The sequence below is a fragment of the Protobothrops mucrosquamatus genome, unplaced genomic scaffold (genome assembly GCF_001527695.2).
Source record: "Protobothrops mucrosquamatus isolate PMUCROS unplaced genomic scaffold, P.Mucros_1.0 scaffold27, whole genome shotgun sequence".
NCBI classification, from domain to species: domain Eukaryota; kingdom Metazoa; phylum Chordata; class Lepidosauria; order Squamata; family Viperidae; genus Protobothrops; species Protobothrops mucrosquamatus.
In genome coordinates, this window is record NW_015386412.1 from 642,487 (window position 1) to 664,791 (window position 22,305).

General features: G+C 50.0%; 2 protein-coding genes across 2 annotated transcripts in view; both read right to left on the reverse strand.

Moving 5' to 3' along the window:
* Positions 1–1,487, reverse strand: part of VPS13C (vacuolar protein sorting 13 homolog C) — a 49,408-nt gene extending 47,921 nt beyond the window's left edge. The window contains exon 1 of the mRNA XM_029283146.1: positions 1,382–1,487. Within this exon, the coding sequence (XP_029138979.1) occupies positions 1,382–1,481 (100 nt within the window). The 5' untranslated portion in view covers positions 1,482–1,487. The remainder of the gene's footprint in view (positions 1–1,381) is intronic.
* Positions 1,488–15,854: 14,367 nt separating this feature from the next.
* On the reverse strand, positions 15,855–17,133 carry LOC107283127 (C2 calcium-dependent domain-containing protein 4C-like). Its single transcript, XM_015810982.2, has one exon. The coding sequence runs from the start codon at positions 17,131–17,133 to the stop codon at positions 15,880–15,882; it is 1,254 nt and encodes a 417-aa protein (XP_015666468.2). The 3' UTR covers positions 15,855–15,879.
* Positions 17,134–22,305: the final 5,172 nt, after the last annotated feature.

Consider the following 22,305-nt stretch of genomic DNA (forward strand, 5'->3'; position numbering starts at 1 on the left):
TTGTTGTCAGTTGCTACAGGCCAGATGATTTTCAAGGCTACCCTCAATTCTTTCTTGCCCTTTCCTGCCCCTCCCCTTGTCTTGCTTCAACCCAATTCATGTTTCAATCCAACCCAGAAAGTAAATACACTTTTTGCAAAATTGACTCCACAAAATCAAGAAGCGTTTTGATAAGGAGCTCAGATTATATGCAATCTGAGGAAACTTTAAGAGACTTTTTTTTCAGAAGTCCATTTTCAAAAGAGGAAATAGAACTGAGAGTTAACCAGGTGTGCATGGCCCGTTTTTCAGAAGTGATGTCAATATGTAGAAGAGAAATCCAGCTTCCAGGTACAAGCACTCCAGCTGGAGACTTTCCAATGCAAACTATCGCAAAACAAAAGTGTGGTTTGTGGGGGAAAAGTTTCCAATTATATCGCCACTGGAAAAACTGGATTATCCAGTCATTGAGAAATCTTGACCAAAGCAACAACTTCAGTTTTAGTTCTGCAAGAGCCAGGAGTCTTCCTCTTAAGGCGCTTCTGACTAACACAAATGACATTAAGATGTTCTTTCTTTTTTAGTCAAATTCAAATGTCATAATAACATTCTTTTAACTTTTAAGCCAGGGTGGTTAGAAGAACTCTAGCATAAGAGCTAAAGCACTGGCCTACATTTATTTTCAAAAGCAAAACTACGTCAAGCCTTCTTACCTAGCACACAACTAAGAACACAAACCAAGGGAAAAGGGCCAGGTTTTGAAAACAGGAATTAGAACTATGGCCCAGGAGATAATCTACTATTGTGCTATATTTACTGTTATTGCTCGACCCTGAGAAATTCGAGTGGGAGGAACTCAACTTTTGGGCAAAGTTGATGTGCCACCAAAACGGCCAGACGGGCCTCCAGCAAAGGAAACCAGGTTGTGCAGAGTCCGCAGCAAAGAGTCACTGGAGTCTGTTGAGGCTTCAGGCACCGAAGCAACACTTGACAGTCAGATGCGGGTCCAATGACTCAGGGCGGGTTTATTGTCTGCTTTGGTGTTTATTCCCCCCCCCAGTTCTGCACCCCCCCAGACTCGGCTGAGGTTGGGGTGGGGGCGATGCATTGCAATGAATGCAAATAACGGGGGGCCCGCGGAGCGTCTCCCCCCCCCCCCAGCGACCCCTTTCTTCGAAGGGGCAGCGTTTCCCAAGGGCGGTTTGGAAGAGGAGGGCCGGCCTGGGGGAAGGGGCTGCCTTGTGGGGGTCCCGGCTCCCGACCTGCGAGGCCCCTCGGCCGGGGCTGCACCTGGCGGGGCTCAGCCCGACCCCACCGCCTTGCAAGACGCCCCCCCCGGGACCCTGGCCAGGCCGCGGCGGGAGAGGGGAGGGCGGGAGAGGGGGGCCCCGGCGCCGCTTACCCCCCCAGATGCCCAGCTTGAGCTGGGACTTGTTCAGGTTCTCCACGTAGCAGCCCAGGAAGCGGTTCAGCAGGTCGGCCACCACAGACTCCAGCACCATGGCGGCGGCGGCGGCGGCGGCGGCGGCGGGCCTTCCTCGCAGGGCGGGAGGGAAAGGCCAGCTGGGCGCGCGCCCGAGGAGGCTGAGGGAGGCGCGCGCCCGCCACGCCACTCCGCCCTCCGGCGGCGGCGGCGGCGGCGGCAATACCGCGCATGCGTGCTCGGGCCAAGTGACCGGCTTTCCCTCCTTTGCCCGCCCGCGCTCTCGAGGCTCGCCCGCTGAGGGGATCCGCCCGCTGGGCGTGGCCTGGCTGTCAAGCCCCGCCCCCGCGGCCCCCTATTCGATCGCCCTGATTGGCTGGGCTCGCACGCGGCGCCCGGGAAGGGGTTCCGTGAGCCGGCGTGAAACGCGCGTCGTGTGAATGTGGCAGTTTGGACGTGCTGACTCCGCCCTGCGTCTAAACTGAGGCTGCAACTCTCAACGGAGTTGGGAACCCGGAACTTTAGGGGGCAGCGAGCCAGCCGTCCCTGGCCACGGCCAAGCTGCCTCGGAAAGAGCCCAGGAGGCCCGAGGCGGGGATGGCGGCCCGAGGAAGCAGCCTGGCACGCCTGAAAAAAGGCGACGCCAAAAGGAGATCAAGAAGGGAGCCCGACCCGCAAGGCGCAGCGTTCCGACGTGCAGGGATGCCTCCAGCAGCCGCAGCAGAAGCCAAAGCAGCCCGGCCCTCCCTGATCCGGCTGGGTCCTGGCCCCCCTGGCCGGCCTTTCTGGGCAAACCGGCATGGCACCACACACACACACACCCCGGCCAAGGAAGCCATCCCTTTCCCCAGACCCCGCCAGCCTGCGTCCTCCCCGCCTGGAAGGGCTCTCACGTGGCCCTTTGGGCGCCAGGCGGCATTCGGAACCTGGCGTAAAGCTCCGACGTCGAACGGGGCGGAGGCCCCGCTGTGGACACGGAGGAAAACCCATTGACGTCCTCGAGCTATTTTTACCTCAGCCGCTTTGTTTTCAAACACAGCCAGAAAGGGTGGCTTGAATAGCATGCAGGCAGCTGGCATGTCAGGGTGTTTGGAGATTACACACGTGCGGAGATAATATTTCAAACGAATATGCCACCCCACTCCCGGTGACTCTGGGTGGGATCTGCCCTTAGGAGAAATTCAAGGAAAAAAGAGAAGAGCTTGGACTTGCTCTGCAAAAATTTGGACCCAAAGTTTGGGGCCCTGCATTGATCCTGGGTAGCACACTCATCCCTGGTCCCCCCAGAGGAGTAATTGTTCCATGACACTTGTGAATGAGTCCATCCACCAAACATTCTTCCTTGTTGTTTAGTGTCATCATGTCATTCGCACCTTGAGCCAGACCAGAGTTTGCATAATCAGTGCTGAACAAACCGCCATTGGTGCTGCCCTTCCCAAAGAGCTGATTTTTGCAGCAAATATGTACAAATGAAAGACTCTGGTGAGGCCTTAACATCAAACCAATTTCTCCCGGCATAAAGTTTGGTGGATTGTGGTCTCCTTCAGAGGCAAGGAATGGCCTCCTTGGGGGGGGGGGAGAGAGAGAGAGAGAGAGAGAGAGAGAGAGAGAGAGAGAGACTGTAGTTTAAAAAGCAAAGTGTCTTTGTATCCCAAAGCTGAAGAAGCTGCATGATGGCCAAACATCTCATCTGAATCCAGCCCACCAGTCTTAAGAGTTTTTAACGTGCTCCTAAGCACCTGCTCTCCTGGGATGTTTGGTTCAAGAAATCACATGTTTTGGAGCAATTATAAATATTTAGAATAATCACCTAGACTTGTATGCCCATCAGGTTTTATCAGGTTCGCCTGATTTACCAGTTGCGTCCTTTTCTGGACCGGGACGCCTTGCGCACAGTCACTCATGCCCTCGTCACCTCCCGCCTGGACTACTGTAATGCTCTATACATGGGGCTCCCTATGAGGAGCATCCGGAGGCTTCAACTGGTCCAGAATGCGGCCGCGCGGGCGGTATTGGGAGCGACGCGTCGCTCCCATGTAACGCCGCTGCTGCGCGAGCTGCACTGGCTGCCAGTGGCCTTCCGGGNCCCTGAGTCCCGTGGGGAGAAGGGCGGCATATAAGTCAATAAATAAATAAATAAATCAAGATACACGGAAATCCTAATCATGCTGTTTCTCAAAAATGAAACCTTTCTGTTGAAAAATTTTGAACTTTCTGCTCTGAAAATCACGAGGAAATGGAACAAATGCAATCCCATTTTTACGGGATGACTCTACTATGGACAAGATGGACGTTCTATTTCTAAAGGCTGAATTTTTGCAGATTTTCTTTCCTGTCCTTGCTGATGACACTCGAGAACGTTCTGTTTGTCTTCCTTTCTCTGCTGCGCCTGAATGGTGAGTTACCGTACCTGGCTTTATCAGTGGCACATGCAGTCAGTCTGTTCGTCCACAGCACGGCACATGGCATTGCATTCCTGTGTGCTACGCTGGGTTGAACATATTGTTTGCTTGTTTCCAGAAAACATATTGTTTGCTTGTTTCAGAAACTCAGGAAAAAATGATGTGGCAATTGCTCAAAGAGAGATGAGTGGCTATATGTTTTTATGCCTGCTGTTCTGATGCTTGGAAGACTCTTTTTCCCGGGACTTCCTGAGCTCTTTTCCAGAGGTAATAGCAATAGCACTTAGACTTATATACCGCTTCACAGTGCTTTACTGCCCTCCCTAAGTGGTTTACAGAGTGAACATCTTGCTCATAAATAGAATTACCTGTTTGAAAGAAATATAAAGTGCATCACTTGATGCCTTTTGGCAAAGCTGATCTATTATTGCTCCGTAACATTAAATTATGGACTGGTTGGCTCTGGAACCAAACGTTGCAGTTTATACCCTTCTCCCCCAGAGACAGGTGGAAATTGGTGTAATGTGTGAACACAGCCACTGTAGTTTGTAAACCATGATTTATGCTTTACCACATTGAGTGGTTTATTTAGCGAGGTATGGAAGAACTTCAGTCTTGCATGAAGGATAAAATATTTCAAATCAGACTACTATTTATTTGTTACATTCATCATGTTTCTCCTAAACAATTACTTTTGTCTGTATAAATGTTCTGGATAGAAATATTGAGTATGAAAACTTCAAAAGTTTTTTTTGTGTGCGTTTACTCTTTTTCTTTGTTTCTGTTTGGCTCTCAGCTCATATTTCTTTCTGTCCTAGTTTTTGCTCTTGTTTTGTTTCTCTGGTGGAAAAACAAATGCACACACATAGAGTGCAGGGACCTCCGAATCCATCCACTAAGTTGGAAGGACCGTCTGGGCTTTGGGTACAATTCCCTGTCCAGGGGAGAAGGTCCCAGGGGGTGGCCACAGAATGCCACCCATGTTCCGGCTGCAGCTTCTAGCAGCAACCAAGTCCACACCCACCTTCTGAGATCCAGGGGGAATCCCATGACAGTTGCAAGAGCTTCCCCAAAAATAATGGTAGTGCTGCCTCCAGAGGAACAGAAGCTTTTAATCCTCTTCTCTTCTGCTCCCTACCTTTCTTTCCTATCCTGTGGCCTTTCCCTCTTCTGCTTTTCTGTTCCTCTCCCAAAGGCCCACTTGCAGGCTCACAGAGGCCTGCCCAAAGCCACCTTGTGAAATGGCAGCTCCTTTATCCAATCTCTGCCTTCCACCTCCGTTCATTTTCAGCAGCCTTTCGCAGGGCCAGAGGATCCCAGTCCTGCTGATGGAGATGCAAAAGGTCACTCCTGGCTGGCCGTGGAACAGCAGCTCCATCTGTTCACCGTTCAGTGGCAGGAATCGCTTTGGCTTTCAAAGACGGGAAACATCTGTTTAAACATGCATGTTTTGAAGGGCTGCCCTGTATGGTAAACATCACTTAGGGGAAAAACACTCACAGGCCAGGGTTGGGGGTAAGAAGAAGCAGCTCTCCAGCTTTTCCCTCCGAATCACGGATGAGAGCTGCACAGCCAAACACCCGGATGGTCCATTTGAAGCTGATTAAACCCAGGAAAAATTGCCTCTGATTGCCTCTTCCCACCTGTAAAATGGCTAGGCCTTTTTATCTCAGGCTAATGCAGCTATCTTTACAACACCAAGACAAATAAATTGTGGGTTCAAAAGCAGGGCAGTGTGGGAAATGAGCTTCCCTGCCAGAAACAAGCTTGTCAACAAATCTTTCAATTAAATGGCTAATTAAAACAGGGTTAAGTATCACTAAATGATTATCATTTGGTGTCAGTGTTGAACGATAGATTAGGCCTGGTTCACATAATGTACTCGTTGTAAGGTGATGTTTTTTTCTGAAATGAACTTTGACACAGTGGTTTATAAACTATAAAGATATAGTTTGTGTCTTTATTTTCTTTAATATATTTTTATATCAACTTTCAATGTTAACAACTTTTCAAAATGGTATACATTAAATGCAATTCAAGCAAAAAAAAATCTGTTCTATGCAAATCCAGCCAATCATGTTTATTAAATAATCTAGGTTATTAAGACATGTCTTAGCAAGATGTGTGAATCCTATTGGAATTATGCTTTGTCCAAGACTACAGTTAGCAAACGCCGTCCCCAAAGTAAGCATTAATTGATTGTGAATATTGCTAAAAGCCACCTAGTTTTGACAGATTTTTGCCGAGTGTTGTAGATATTAAACTTAATGAACTTCCATTATCTTGATTCACACATTACACTAACATATAAATCTCATGATAACTTAGCTCCTTGGACTCCAGATCATAGATTCCCTAAACTCAAATTCCATAATTAATTTTTTGAAGCACAACAAAAAGAGATTTTAAGGGTGGAAGTCCTGAATTTGAATTTCCCACTGCTCCTTTGAGGTTCTCTTGACAACTAGTAGAAAAAGTGATGCTCTTTTCTTTGCCAACATTTCCTAGGAAAGCAGTGTCTTGAGTGTGGGCGAGGACTGTGCAAATTCTAAACAAGAAACTTAGAACACGGAGTTCGGTTCAGATGCGATTTGCTTTGGGGTATGAAAAATAGTGGCCGTACCGCTGAGTTTGTCTCCTTGCAAATCACATTATTTCCTCCTATGCCCACGTCACCATTTTTCATATCCGACTGAACACCGACACTGATCCTGGCCTTCTATTTAGACAGCAAGGGTTGCTAAGGGGTTGCATTGAATCAATATTTGACAATGGGATCCTGGATTAAGCAGGACATATTTCTGGCTCTCTCTCATTCAGAAGAGCTGCTGGTGCCAAAGGCCGAGAGCAGTACAGCTTTCTCCTTGTCTCCTTCCTGCATCTGACACAGCTCCCTTCATTCGGGACCGTCAGAACCAAAATGCAGTGAAATTACCCTAAATATTTCTCTGATCATTTAGATTTTAAAGGAAATAAAGCTGAATTTGGATAGCCAAATCATAACTTAGCATAGTGTAGGACCAGGCCATGTTCGGTGTTTAAGTCCCTGGCTCTGATAGTTGGTCAGGAATAGCAGATTTATGGAAGTGGAATTTGGCTGAGATTTTTAACCTTTCCTACTTTCCTTGCTTAATGTGACATAGGAGATCCTCTGTTTCTACTCTGCTGTATATCATTCCCTCATCTCTTATGGTGACCCTAAGTTCTTCCCTGAACACCTTTCCGAACACTTAGAGAGGCAGAGTTTGTTCCCCATTATTCCTCATTTCTCTCCAGCGTGTCTGTCATTGTTGTCCATGCAGTTGAACTACAAAATCTGCAGGGACCAGCTGGCCTCAACAGCCAAGGGAGCCAGGCTGACAAGAAGACCCAGGACCACGGACAGCTCCTGCCGCTCAGTGGCTTCTTCTGCTAGGAAGCCTGTTAAAGGAGCAGATCTTGCCTCTGAGGCCCCAGCAGGAGCATCCCTGGAAAGCCTCTCACTTCCTATCCCATAATAGACCAAAGGGTTCTGGCTGCCTGAGTTGATGCTGAACGTATGGCATTAACCCCTAAATTATCTGGTGTGGATCTGGCCTAGCACAAAGCCTGAACTCTGCCATTGTGGCTTGTGGGCAAACCGGAATTAAAAGCAAATCAGTACAAAATGAAAGTGCAGGTTGACTTGAAGGATTCTGTATCACCAATTAGAATTCAAGCAATTCAACTAAATATTCAAATGGATGGATGGAATTAACACCATAATAAAATATCATTTAAGCCTGTAAGGAAATACCAGCGTGATCCTCTCATATTCAGGAAGTGGTTGCAGAAAGTAATCGAGGATATTTACCAAAGATTGGATAAAGTGTGAATAAAATTGTGTTAAACTTGATTCTTAAAGGCAAACAGCAGACTAGAGACAAAGGAGCAACTAGCAACGGCTTTTAATTATGGATTAAACCTCTCTAACCAGGCGCCCTTCAGATCTGTTGGAGACTCATAATCTCAGCCTGGAGATCAGGTTTAGAAAAGCGGATGGAGGTGGAGGTGCAGAGCGAGATTAAAACAGAAGAGAAGCTAAAAGAAGAGAATGGGATGTAAATGCACACCACTTTGTTAGCCTTTTTGTATTTTTATAGCTATTGAATAATCTGGAATGAGCCAGACTGTTTTGGAAAATGCAAGGAGGGAGCCAACCCAGTGTTTATTTACAAACCCTATTGATTGGGGTCATCAAGGAGCCATGTTTCCCAAGATCAATGGTATTCACCTCTGCTGGCTTGGTAGGTTGGCATTGATAAATTAATAGGCTGGCAGACATAGAGTCTACAGAGGAATTGTAAACATTAGGTCAGATATCGAGAATACAAATGGTTGCAATAATGTATCCCTTGTTACACCTACAATCAAATTTGTCTATAAGTCACAATAATGAAGGGGTCATGTACTTAGCCATTCCTATCAGATCCTCCAGTCCTCAGCAACTCATTTTCTCCTATACGACCTCTATGCTTTGACCATAGCTGACGTAATGTCTAGACTGGCAGTTATGAACGCCAATTCTCACCATCATTAAACTGTTGCTTATTTCTCAGAACGTGGTGCCTGCATTTGTTTTCTGGTCTTTCAGCAGTATGCTCCCTGAGTCCAAAGTTTGTGCTGAGCCAACAAAGTTGTACCAAGATGTGTCTGGTTCCACCTCATGCTGAACCTTGATTTTTGCTTAGCCAGGTTCTCTTTAAAACCGTGCATGAGATTTGCCCAACATGTTAAATCATAAATTGTGGATACCAGGTTCTCAGGGTGCAGTAAATTATAGTTCATTGCCTACAGATCCAAATTGCTGAATTTTTTGATGTAACAAGAGAATAGGTTAAAACTAAACAACCCTGGAACCCAGATAACGTACCCTGTGTAAAATATGGAGAAGGAAGAGAAGTTTATCAAGAGAGAAGCCAGAGCATTCACAATTGGAACTTATCAGATGAAGCAAAGCAGTTTTTTTTCCCCAAAGGGAAGAACAGGCTCAGGTCTGGTTTATTACAGGCAGAGGTGGGTCAATTGGATAGCCACATGCTTTTTCCAGGTAATCTGCTCTTTTGGAAGGCGGGGGTGGGGGGCGCTTATTTTTTAAGTATTCTCCTGACTAGGAAAACCTTACTGGGGTGGTCTTGTTGGGCAAGAATACTCAAATATTTAACGGATTTCTCTATCTTAGGAAAGAAATATGCTCTAGGGCTCCAGTCTTCAGTGTGTGAGTTGACCTTCTTTTCTTTAACCTTGGAGAAGAGAAAGGTTGTGCCTGGGCACTTGTCCCCACCAGTGATCAACTCTGGTGTTTGCATTCCAGTGTTTAATATTGAGAATATTTTCCATTCAGGAGTTCATGAGCCAACTTGACTGGCCGACAAGAACAATCTTTTTGTGACTCACTGACCCTGGTGGCATAAGAGGTCCTAGAAACATTACGGGCTGCCACACGTGAGGAAGGCCTGGCCATCTGCATCCCTCCCATTGTTGGACAACAAGCAACAATTTAACTTAAAAGACTTAAACAAGATAAAGTACATAGTGCAAATATTAACCGGTATTTTCAAAGGATCTTAATATTTCTACATGAACTGGAGTCTCAGTAGAATAGCTGATAACCGTACCATTCAAAGCACCCTTTAATCAAGCGTCAAGTACTTAAACAAAAACCTCAAGCATGTGCTGAGCGATAGACCGTGTGAAGGTGATGTTTGTTTACAGCAAGAACATTTAGTGGAAATATAAATAACGAGGGTTAGCTGGAGTCTTGGCGTGCTCAGTGTTCCATTATTAGGTTGGTCCCTTATCAACAATGGCCCTGGCTGCCCCCAAGCAGACTTCCCTCCTGCAGAGGGTCAAGTTTTGTTAAATTATTGAAACAGTCTTGAATGACTGTTGGGCCTCTATAGGCAGCAGTGGGAGATGAAGCCAAGAGAGCCAAACGGGCCTTTGGTCAGGGTTGAAGAGTAAAGCCCAAGTCTGCACTTAAGCCTAAGAAGCATATCAGGCTCAAGAAGGACGCAACTGCCTAAGAAGCCCTTGCCTGCCCCTTAGACAAGCATCCTCACCACATGTCTTCTGACCCAGGTGTCTACAGGCCACTTCACGGTTAACTGAGATGGTCTGCATTTTCCATGTGTGCAGTTATGGTGCTCATGTACGTCAAATCAGGGACAACCTGCAAAAAGGATCAGTGAGACTGTCTGATTCCTAACTGGGCATGTTTGCCTAGCAGATGCTCCTCAGAGACGCCGCTGGCTGGGATTTGTAGGATCTGACGGGTCTGGAGGGCAGCAGCTGCGGAGGGTGTTGTAGGCAGTGGAAACTGAGCATGCCAACCCAACGTTTCTGACTTCATCTGCTTCGGATGAACCTGTGAACTCGGCGTTGTAACATCTCCCTGCCAAACTCAGTTAAGTAGTCAGCAGGTCCCAGAGGCCGGAGTAATTAAATTTCTGCAAGGGATACGTGCGGGATTAGCATAAGCCAGTGCAGCCATTTTGACTATTCACATGAACGCAGTGTTCCGCCTGCCAGGCTCTCGGCTACAGCAGCCAGCAGTGCCTGGCATAATTATATTAAGTGGAAACACAAAGAATCAAGCTAGATTAGGCATCACTTGAATAGTTCACATGCAGATCTCTTGGGCAACCTAGGAGGAGGTTTTTTTTTCCACTCGGATCTTATCGGCCAAGCTTTCCATTTATTTAATATATCTGTGTTATGAGTTCATTATTGAGAAATGCAAATGTCCACTTCTGGAAAGAGCGTCTTTGTTTTCCTCCCCCGCCTTCCTGAAATTTAATGAGGATCAGAGGGTTGAAAGAGTCACAGGGACTTTCCCGGGAAATGTTGGCCAATGGGAACGATGGTTTCCAGGAAGCTCTTCTGACGGAAAGGGTCGATGGCAAGAAAAAGGAGGCCAGACCAATGTTGCCTGGAAAAAGAAGTGTCCTTTTTTGAATGTCTAAAAGGATGCCCCTCCTCCCCTTTGGGTCTTCCCTTTGCCAGGAAGAACATGCAGAGAGCAACAGATGACGAAGAACAAGATGCTGCCACCCTCAAAAGCAGCATTTCTGACTTCTCCTGTCTTGCTCAATGCTCAATGCAAGCATGGATGTCAAAGTTGATGGGCTGTTCCTCAACCCACCATGAGGGACCTCTTGCCATGGTATCTGAGCTGGCACATGAGAGGTTCTATGCCCGCCTTCTGGGCATAGGCCCGGAGCTCTTTCCAGATTTGCTAGGGGAGAATCATTTTCAGTGTGCCAGAAAGGGAACACCTATGGAACTCCGCCTTGGGAGCAGCCCTATTTAATTCCATTACAACTAAATCCAATTCTTCAGAGTGTGGCCCCTGCTACATCAACCGCTGGGCCCATTCCAGACACGAGTCTCATGGAAGTTTCTCAAATCAGATGTACTAAGTGCTCTGAACGGCTGGAGCCCAGCTTTCTTCACTCTTTTGTAAATGACCCTTGGATGAGCAGGAGAGAGAGAGAGAGCTGCCCATTTTCCAGGGAACGGAAGGATATGCCAATGTGTTGTGGGGTTTTGCAAACCACTGTCTTCTGCCAAGGGACTGAGAAGGGTGACATCCCAAGCAAATCTTGGTTCCAAAAGAAATTGCCAGCCCTGGAAGACTTCCTTGTCCCAGTTCCTATCAAACTGGGGCGGGGGGAGAGAAGATGGGAAAGGACATTCCCTTTCATCATTTGGGGATACTTTCCCCCTTTTGCAGCTGTCATTCTGGAGCGGGGGTAGTTCTTAATGCAATGCAGAAGGAATAGATGGCTATTACCTGGCATTTTCCTGAATCATATTTTCAGGATAGGCTGGAAGAGGCCCTGATTAAAGTTAACCATTATCCAGTTTGTCTCGCTCGTGCAGCTGGGCCTGCCCAATGTCTGCAGCCTCTTGATTTGACTTGCCAAAATCCTACTCCATCACTCATTTCCCAGAGAGAGTCTTATTCACATCCTTCAGCTGCATGTCCTTTCATTCGGAGGAGCAACGGACAAGCTACAGGAAACGGCATTACACCTTCACAGCCAAGGAGGGAGCTGGAACATTTTGTCCACCGTAGATCGGGCATGCAGAACTGCTGGGCAGCCAAGGGACAGCATCTGTATCATCTATTTTTTGTGTATTCATGCAAAACCATCCATGTTCTTTCTGGAAAAATGGATTTAAAGGCTACTAAAAGCAGCACACATAAAGTTGATCTAAACTTTAGCTTTTCTACAGCACACTAAGCAAAAATCCAGCATTTAGAGCATGCATGGACCTGCTGGGTGGTACTTTGCACTTTCAGACTCTCTTGACTGTTGCTCTGAGGTGTGAGTGTCCCTGAGGGGCTCGGGGCCAAGTCAGTGTGCAGTGGGGGAGGTGTTCTTTGAGGGGAGGGCAACTCCTCTGACTCAGGGTCACAACCAAGTTATCTCCTAGTTGGCAAGAATACAGCCATGGTTGCTTTCTCTCAGGAGTGATTGGTTGACAGACTGATTGTCCTCCCCTAACTGGCCTTGTGCCCTGAGTTGCTGGTCCTCCATATTTGGTCCAGCCCTGGTTAGCTTTCTGAGTTCACTTCAATACTAAAAAAGCCATTACTTTCTCTCCCTTATCCCCAACTGAGTGGAGATGGCAGGCAGGGCAGCCCACCCCCCTGGCTGGGGAATGCGGGTGAGATTGACTGAAGGGGGGAAGGGGGAGGCTGACTTGTGCACCTGCTGTGTGCACACGCAATCGGCAAACATATTCCTGCCCTTTCTCCAGAGGGATCACAGACAGGAATAGGAAAAAGTCCAGTGGCAAATATGTCCTTTCCTTATGCTGACCGTTTGCTCTGCTCAGACTTCCTGCTGGTGCAGAAGTGGATCGTTCGTGGATTCCCCTGATACTGCTGCCACCCCATCCTCTTTCTGCTTGTCTCCAATAGATGCTAGCCTCATCTGAAACTGGTCTGCATCTTCTGATGCAACTAGAAGAACGAGTTCTGCAGGAGCAAAAGTAGGCAAACCTCAGGACCCCTTGGAAGCCAATTCGCACTGGAAAACCATCTTCTCCAACCTTCAGTATAGTACAACATCTCAGATAAGAGTCCCTTGAGGGAAACTGACTTTTAAGGCTGTCTTTAAAGCACCAGTAAGGATGGAGCAGCTGGCCATCTTACTTTCCCTGGAGAAAGCCATCAGAGAAAGGGCTTTGCTGTTTCTGAGCATCAATCAGAAGCTCTTTTACATTTAAGACTTGGGCAAGCCTGTTTGGTAGCTGCTGCCGTGCCTCGAGACCCATTAAGGAAAAACTGGATGAATATCAATAAAAGTTGAGGAGAGATTTATGCCAGCCACCTGCTACGAGCTTTCCTGTTATCAGCGAAAGGGCCAAATCTTCACCAGTTACAGAAGGTCACTGAAAGTTAAGAAAGTCTGCAACCCAATGTAAACTGGTTCGAAAATAATTTGGTAGCTGAAATTCCTGGAATCCATCCACTTCCTCTCAATTAATGCTCCTAGTGGGAATTGTGTGAGAATTTTCCTTGGAAAGAATCACTTCCTTTTGAAGCAGCGGCCAAAAAAATCTGACATTAGAAAGGAGGCAGAGAAGCTTTATGAAAAGGCAGCAGCTTTAGGAAGAAGGGGCTGAAGTCTGAAATGGGCCTGGATCTTAGAGGTGATGAAGTAGAGGAGTCCTCGCCTCCTTGGGCCTGATCCTCTCGGACCACCTTTTCCTACTGGGGTCAGTGCTTGTGAGTTGGATTATAAAGTTGGGATCCTGGAAATGGAGGTCCCTGGACAAGGTCTGAAAGGAAGCTAGTCTGGAAAGGCTGTTCCTGGGAGGCTCCTGGGCCCAGCGGGACTCCCATCCCCTTGATCTTTCTCACGGAGAAAGGAGATGCTCCTCATGTGCGTGCATTGGGGACCACCTCCGCCCTGTGTGAGGCTGGGGCTTTGCATGTCCTGCCCCCTCTTCTTCTTCCCAGGCAGGATTTATCTTGGCTCCCTCCCTCCCTCTCTCTCTCTCTCTCTCTCTCTCTCTCTCTCTCTCTCTCACACACACACACACACACACACACACAAAAACTACACACACACACTATACACACATTCACTTTTCCTCTGCTAGGTTGTCATTAGTAGCCTGGCAACCGCCTGCCTGGCTTTCTTACACTGGAGTCTTTGTTTGTCAAGCTGCCCTTTTCCAGATTTTTTTCTAGGAAAGGTTGCAAGAACCCAGATAAATAAAGATCGGGGGAGGGGGGAGGAGTGTGTAAATCGGCCACCCAGCGCATCCTCAGGAATTGAAAGGACCTGAGCACCGTTTCCTTCGAGATGGTTCATGGTTGGCAGTTCAGAGGTGTGGAGTCGAACAGCTGTATTGGACCAAAGCCTTTTCCATCCCACAGCAGCTGGGACCCCCTGAGCAGGACTTGGCCCCTTCCCCATGACCAGTTCCTGATTGACATCTTGGGGCTGGCCCATGCCATTCATCCCCTCTGGAACCCGCCAGACCCTCGCCTTTCCAACCTCAACTTTGGGTCCGCTCATCTGCACACCTGTGTGCTGTTTATCAGTTGAACGGCCAAGTTATTCTGTCCATTCTACCTTTTCTGATCCCCACGTAGCTCCCCCTACAATGGACCCCTCAGAGCTACGAAGAGCTGCCTCAATGAAATCAACACCACAGGGCTGATGTTCTCAGAAAGCCCCAGGACCACTTGCATGGTGCTGAAAACAACCTGGTCCAAGGAAGGAGACCGCCAGGGACCTGGGAAGGAGCTCCCTTCTCACACCAGTCGACGTGAGGCAAAGGAGCTGGAGCTGGGAATTTCAACTGATCGTCATCTATTGATCTCAGCACTTTCACAGCTAATGTTTTCAGTGTGCTGGGGAGATCTGTTGCCGCCCTTAAAGCAGCTGCTTTGGGCTCAAGTCAAGCCGTTGAGTGCCTGTTACTTTCTCCAAGAAGTGGGGGGAAGGGAGACTCCCCACCACGTGAACTCAGGAACACCATCTCTTTGCCCATCTTTACCCAGCCCAGGGTACCTTTTCTGGGAGTCAAACAGGCAGCAGGAGCTTGGATTGGCTGCAGCTTTTGTGCTTGTCTGGTGCCCGGGGTGACCCTCTTGGGGAGGCTCCAGAAGGCCTCAGGCTTTGTTTTGGGGGGTGCTCTGGTGCTTTCCAGAAGAAAGTGCCAGAACAACAATCCCGTGCCTGCGAGGTATGCCAACACCACCCGGGTGTCCAAGGAGCTTCCCTGGGATCAGCGGCTGCCTTGTAGGGGGAAGAGTGATGTGTGGAAAGGAACCATCTTGTCTCTTGAGCTGCTCTGGCTGCTTGGAAAACCCACACTGACCTTTTCTTAAAGCTTTGGCCAAGTGTCTCAGGAAGTCCGGCTTTCTTTGCTGAGAAGGGCGGAAGCACAGCTGGGTCCCCCAGGGAGGAATGAGAATATCCAGAAGACAGATTTATGCCCCCGCCTCCACCTCAGGAAGACGGTAGTCTCTTGGCTGATGGATTACTTCCACCGCTCAGTTTCACTTGCTACTTGAGGCCACAAATGAGGGAAACTGCTTTCCCAACCACCCCAGGTTCTTCCCTTCTGCTCCATCAATACACCTGGTCTCCCTTTTTTTCTAGCCTCTGGTGCCTGTGGAATTGGCCCTTTAATTATAAATACCTCCTCATTATTCCTCCTGATTTTTAGCTCTCCTGCTGTGGTGATGAAGAGGCTTGAAGGGGCAACAGTCGACCAAGAGCTTACTTCACCACCTTGCACAGATATACCACTTTAGTGCTACGTAAACATTTTTGAGTTCTCATTTTGGGGAGAGTTTGGATTAGCTTCAGTCCTGGATGTGCAACTCTGGAATCAGCCAAACTGACCTTGTTAGAGAGGCTGATTCAAGTTGAAATCCAAAAGCATTCTTCTCTATGATTTAAGAGCCAGAGACAGTTGTGCATATTTAAATAAAATTCCACTTTATTTAAAAAATAATTACACACAGAGAATAAATAAATAAATAAATAAATAAATAGATCTCTGGGGGTGGCCGTGAGTTTCTCAGGCGGCTAAAATCTGCATCAAAGGCACTTCGCTCTCCCCCAAAACCAGGTCCCTTTTCATGTTCCCCCCTTTGTTCAAGGCCTTCATCCGGACGGAGAGCCGGGGCAGGTGGTCCTCGGACACACCGAGGAAGAAGAAGTCTTCGTTGAAGATGGGGTTGCGGCTCCGCTTGATGACGGTGCTGCGCTGCTTCTGGATCTTGCCCGGCAGGAGCGAAAAGCTGATGCAGCAGTTGATGCTCTTGGGCTCCAGGGGAGCCGCCCGGTAGAGGCCCTCCACGCTGATCAGGCGGATGCGGAGGCGCTGGTTGGTGGGGCAGTGCTCGGAGGAGAGGCGCAGCAGCCCCCCCTTGTCCATTGCCACGGTGGCTTCCCTGCCCAGCCGCTCCGGGCCGCAGGGGTAGTCCAGGGGGAAGGCAGGCAGGGGGAGGAGGCCGGAGGCCGCCAGGGGCAGTGGGCTTTCTGAAGAGTGCCGGGGAGACCCGGAGCTGCTGTCCGTGGAACTGCCCTCATCCATCGACAAGGAGCCAGCCCGCGTGGTGCCAGCCCGCCTCCGGGCCCTCCAGGATTGGCCCAGCAACCGCTCCTGGCTCCGGGCTCTGAGGAGGCAGCCGGGTCGGGTGAGGGACCTGCCCAGTTGGGGGGAGCCGAAGGGTGAGGACTCACTGGAGGAGGCGGTGTCGCTGTCCCAGGCCCCTTGCCTGCTGAAGAGGTGCCGGCGGCGGATGGCCACCGGGCTGGAAGCTGGCTCCCTGCCACCATAGCTGCTGGCCCGTGACCGGGGCAAGACCAGGGAGCTGCCCGAGACCTCGCTGTGGAAGATGGACTCTTTCCTCCGGGTGTGGGGGCTCTCCAGCAGCACGCAGAAGCCGTAGGAGGTCTGGGCCTTGGGCACGTGGGGCAGAGAGAGGGCGGCCTGCGACTGGGGGTCCGAGTTGGTGCCGCCCTGCTCCAGGTCCAGGACCTCCTCCACGCTTTCCACCTGGATCAGGTGGGGCGGGAAGGGGCCAAAGCCGGGGGAGGCCGCCTCCTGCAAGCCCGGCTCAGTCAGGCTGTGGCGGGGCTGGAAGGCAGGGCCGGGGCTCTTGGCCGGCGCCGGGCTGCTCAGCCGCGGAGGGATGCAGAACTCCGGGATGCGGTCTGGGGTTAAGATGTTCGGGAAGGCGGTGGCAGCCGCCGCCTGGCCCTTCTCGGAGGGCAGCGCGAGGAACAAGGGGCCCAGCAGGCCGGCTTCTCCGGGGGACGCCCGCATCTTGTCCAGGAACCACATCAGGGGGGCAGAAACGCTGCCTGCCTGCGGGGAGGAGGAGGCGGAGGTTAAGACCTGAGGGCCGGAGAGCTCTCGCCTAGAAAGCCCGTCTGCTGCGGGGAAGACTTCGGAGCTGGCTGGGATTGCACGGATCCACTCGACTCCCGTCTGGCAACCCCACCGCCTCGGGGTCCCCCCCCCCCGAGCCCCGAAGCCTCGCCCTGGGACTGCGACTCGCGGAATCCGCTGCCAGGCTAGGGAGGACGCGGCAGGCACCCAGGCGAGGTGCGGAACCAGCGTGCTCTTGTCAGGCTTCCGATGGGAGAAGAGCCCCCCCCCCAATACACACTCTATAGGGCCCAGCAGGGGAGACCAGAGGCGCCTACCTGGCGCAGCTCCCCACGGTCGCTCGCTCGCTCGCTCGCCGAGACGCCGCCGCTTCCCACGCACCGGAGCGGCTTCCTCGGGGCTGCAGGCGGCTCCGCTGTGGCCGCCCTCGCCACGGGCTCGCCCTTTTATGGCCCGGCCCGCCGCTGGGAGTCCAATCACAGGGCTGGGACGGAACGGGGGCGTCTTCCACTGGCTCGGGAGCGCGCAATCTGCAGGGCGGCGCAAGGAAGGGCGGCCGCTGGAGCGCGCCCCAGGCTGCAAGCCCGCTTCTCTGGGCGGCTGAGAGGGCGGGTTGGGGGGTGTCGGAGGATGAAGTCGGGGCGCTCTGCATAATCGGCGCTCCCGGATCCTGCCGAGATGCGAGAAATCCCATTTTGGGGAAGCCCCCCAAGTCCAGCTTGGCTGATTCCCCCCTTCGCCCGGTCTCGCCTTGCGCGGCAAACGGCTGGAGGAAATCCGTCGTTGCCAAGAAAGTTTAGCCTGAAGAACAGAAAAGGGCACCGAAAGACGTAAGTGTTCAGAGTCACCCCAAAGGGCAGCAGTGGACCTAAATGGCAAGGAAAGGGGTTCGGGAGGTTGAGGACGGGTGGGGATTTTGCCAGAGGTTGGACTAAATGACCTCCCAGGTTCCTCTGACCCCCTCTGTTCTGTCCCCTGGGGCTCAGAGTCTGAGCCTTTCTTTGGGTGTTTTCCTCTCAGCCAGAAAGATCAAAAGCAGAGATGCCAACAACGCACAGACCTCTCTACCTACCGCCCTGAAGGCAGCTGTCTTCCATCTTCTCTCCTGCCAATCCCTGCAGCTTCTTCCTGTTTTTTCCCCACCCAGTCACCCCAAAAAACATCCTGTTTTTCCAGCCCTTCCCAGGTTTGGGGCCCTTCTCCCTTCCAAGGCTGCCCCTGACTGACTGGGTTGCCTGGCTCTAGAAATGGCACCAATAGATCACTCGGCTCTTTAAAAAGAGCCGGCCTCTGTTCAATCTGTAGGGTGGGCTACAACACCCTTCTTTCTTATGGGAAGTTGCACCTTTTTTTGTCAGCAGCCCCATTTCCTGGGCAAGGTGCCCACTGCCTGTGACAGCCACAAGATCCTCTTTGCACTTCCCAGAAGCCGGAGAGCCCTCTGGGGTGTCTGGCAGCAGATCCAGATTGGGCCCGGGAAGAAGACCCAAGCCAGACTCCTCCCCTCTCTTTCAGGTCTGTCAGATTGGCTGGTTTTATTTCCATCTCCTGAGCGCCTTCGGAAGACGGCTGAGAAGTTTGGAAGGAGTGGCATCTTAGCAACAGAGGAGACTTCTTGAAAAAGCCTAAAAAGCAGAGAATTGTGTCCTTTTCTTTTCTCCTTTGTGGAAAAGACAGCAGTCAAGGATGTGGCAGATCTTTGCTTGGATTAACAGCTCCACCAGCTGGCAGCTGTAGGAAAAGGCCGTTTAATACAGCCAAAGTCTGTGCAAACACCTTCAGGTGAGACTTGGAGAAGCCACAAACGCATCTTGGCATAACATATTGTACAAACAAAGAAAATTAAACTAATTGAGTGCATTTAGAGCATCTTCTCAGGCAAGCACAACCACAACATCATGAACTACCTGGCATTTGTAAGAGTCCTTCTAAGAACAAAACTCCTGCACATTGTCACAAATATAGAACTCCACTTAACAGAAATTCCAGGTGCAGTTTTGCTCCCTAGTTGAGGAACAGGCAGGTGGAGGACCTCGTGAAGCCACGTGGCCCATTAGGCTGGGTGCCCAAACCATCGGAGGCCATTGGAGCTCAGTTTTTGCCCTGCATAAAGGAGGCAGATGCTCTAAGCTGGCAGCAGCACTAACCTCCTCCAGGGATCACAAGGGATCCACCCATCTTAAAGCAGCCAAGGTAGAGGAGCACTGCTCTAGAGGGCAGCTTGGAAGACAACTGGAAATGTCCTGATCTCCCCATTTGGGTTGCAGAAGCAGAGGAACAGATTGGCAGCATTTGTTCAGTTTTTCTCCTCTTGGTCTCTTCTCAGCCGAGCTTATTTTCAGTCTCGGGAGCCTGGTGATTTGGGAGTCTGAGGATACCTGCTTGGGAATTTGGGGAGGGAAACTGGAAAAAAAAACTGGTGGATGTTTCCAGGAAGCCCATTTCCTGCTTGAGAGGCCAGGGACGGATCTACGATCCTTGACCCACAGGAATCCCATCCAAACAGAGTTGGAAAGGCACCAAAGTGGAATCAGCAACCCCCGTCTTCATGCCTTACGTATTTTGTAATTGGGGTGGCCAGATTCCAGCTGCATTCATTCACAGCAGTGGACCGAAAATTGCAGGCATATCAAATTGATTCATCCTCCCTTTCAGTTATAGATATGGGTGAATTTCCACTCTGGAGTCCCGTCCAAGGAGCGTCATGGTTTTAATGACTTCAAGAGCCATCGGGAGCAGGACCTCTCTTAACCTCGGGGCAGGGCTGGTCGTGGCACGGTGTTCCTTGGCAGAACTGGTGGGAGCACAAAAGGAGGAACCATCTCCGTGTGATATAAAGAGGATGAGGGAGGATGAGAAGAGCTTTGGGGTGTTGGAGAAGACTCCTGGGAGTGCTATGGACAGCCAAGCAGACAAATAAACTGATCATTGAACAAATCAACCCAGAATTTTCTCTCAAGGCACAGAGGACCAGACTCAAATTATCTCGACACATTGTTTGAAAGATGGAAGGACAGAGAAGAAGAGGCTGACCAGCAACGAGGTGGACAGACTTGATTACAGTCATGAAGGTGCCCTGTTGGGAGACCTGAAGAATATGTTGGGAACAGACCCTCCTGGAAAATATCTATGTGGTCACTAGAGTCACCATCACCTGATCACATGGAGTCAATCAGTGTAGAGTTCTGGCTTCTTTGAGAAGTCTATAATGCTGGGAAAATGGAAGGAAAGTGGAAGAGGATGACCAGCAGCGAGTGGCGGGACTCAATCCCAGGCATGACCAGTGAGGAAGCCACCAAGTTGGCTCCTCCTGAACCTTGTTGTCCTTTGCATTATTGCTGGAAGGGGCATTCTTTCCTTCCTTTGGTCCTGTGGCTGGTATATACTAAGAGGCAAAAATAAGCCCCATAAAATTCAAAGCCAAGGGGCTGAAGTTGGAGTTGACAGTTATGAGTTGCACACCGGATGGCAATTCTAACCAAAGTGTCAGAAGAAGCTGTTTGTGATACTTTCAGATTTTCAAATTTGCAAGCATATACAGATGCCTGCTAAAAACCTTCTGCATGGAATATAGTATAGAACTATCAGAAAAGAAAGGGAGGACATCAGGAAGGAGCTTGTGGTGAGTGAGGAAAAAACATAAAACGCATCAGCTTGCACCGCTGAGCTATCAGGAGTATTTCCCCATCGCCTTGGAGCAGTGGTTCTCAACCTTTTTAATGCCGCGACCCCAACCGGTCGTAAGTCGAGGACTAAACCGGTCGTAAGTCAAGGACTAAACCGNGGCAGAGACGGAGCAGGCCGACCACCAGCTGGCCCAGCCCAAGGGAGGTAAGGCACCCGCCGGAAAAGGGGGAAAAAATGGCGGACAAAAAAAATGGCGGACAAAAAAAATGGCGGACAGCCTTGCTTGGCGACCCCCATGAAATGGTCGATCGACCCCAAATGGGGTCCCGACCCACAGGTTGAGAACCACTGCCTTGGAAGAACAGGAGCTGAATGGGGGGGTCTTCCGAAGAAACACCCGAGGCTCCATACCTGAGGTTCAGCCCTTCTCCAGACAAACTAAAAACCTTTTTGCCCTCTCTGTAAATAAAGTTGGTATTCCAATAAGAAAGGTCTCAAGAATACATCCTTTCTGGGCTTTAGAAAGGGAATTTAATTTGTTTTCCCTGAATAATAAATAAAGTATATCAGCCTGTGAACACGGAATCTTTTCTCCTCCTGCACATAACTATGGGATCAACTGGAAAGTGCAAGGTTTGTGCAAAGAGTGTGCAACGCTGGGGCCTCCTTGGCCATCTTGGAAGCAGATGTTCCAAGTTTATTAAAGTTAGCAATACAACAAGACTAATCATAATGGATTTTGCTGGGGAAAACCAATTAGTTTTTGGCAGCACTCCCAGACAGGAAATGCACTTTGGGGACTGAGAGACTCTCCTTCACGGCTCCTCTGCAGGATCTGAGCATCCAGCACGTGTGTTTGTGTGTGCGTGTGTGTGTCCAGTGTGTGTGTCCAGCCCAGGGCAGCCGTGGCCATTGTCTTGCCAAAACTTCAAAGGCACACAGTGGTGTGAATCTCAAGCAGAATCTGCAGAGAATTCGAATAAAACTGCAGGACAAAGGAGACCATACAGATGTTGGCAGCTGCGTCCCAAAGGAACACCACAAACAGGGTATCCTCAGGTTGGCATTTATCGGCAGTGTTTCCTCTGGAATCAGTTCAAAGGCCATGGGAGCAGGGGTGGGCAACCACGGCCCCTTTGCCACCTCTGGATTTCAACTCCATGCTGGCTCAGGAAGTCCGAGAGTTGAAGTCTGGCCGTAGTTGCCCAGTCCTGCGTGAGAAGAAAGATGGCAGATCCTCATGGCTGGCTGGGGAATTCTGGGAGTTGAAATCCACAGGTCTTCAAGTTGCCACTGTTGGACATCCCTAGTCCTGATTACTTGGATCCGAATGACTATTTTGGATCCTGTGCAACACCGGGAAAGTTTGCTTGGATTTTCTGCAATTGATCTAGTCAAGTGTCATTGGTTACCCAATTACATTTGATATAAGTTTTCCAGCAGCAAGAACTGCAGCTGGGCCCTTTCTGACTGAACATA

Coding starts and splice junctions, on each gene's coding strand:
- LOC107283127 (XM_015810982.2), bottom strand. CDS start 17,133: ATGCGGGCGTCCCCCGGAGAAGCCGGCCTGCTGGGCCCCTTGTTCCTC.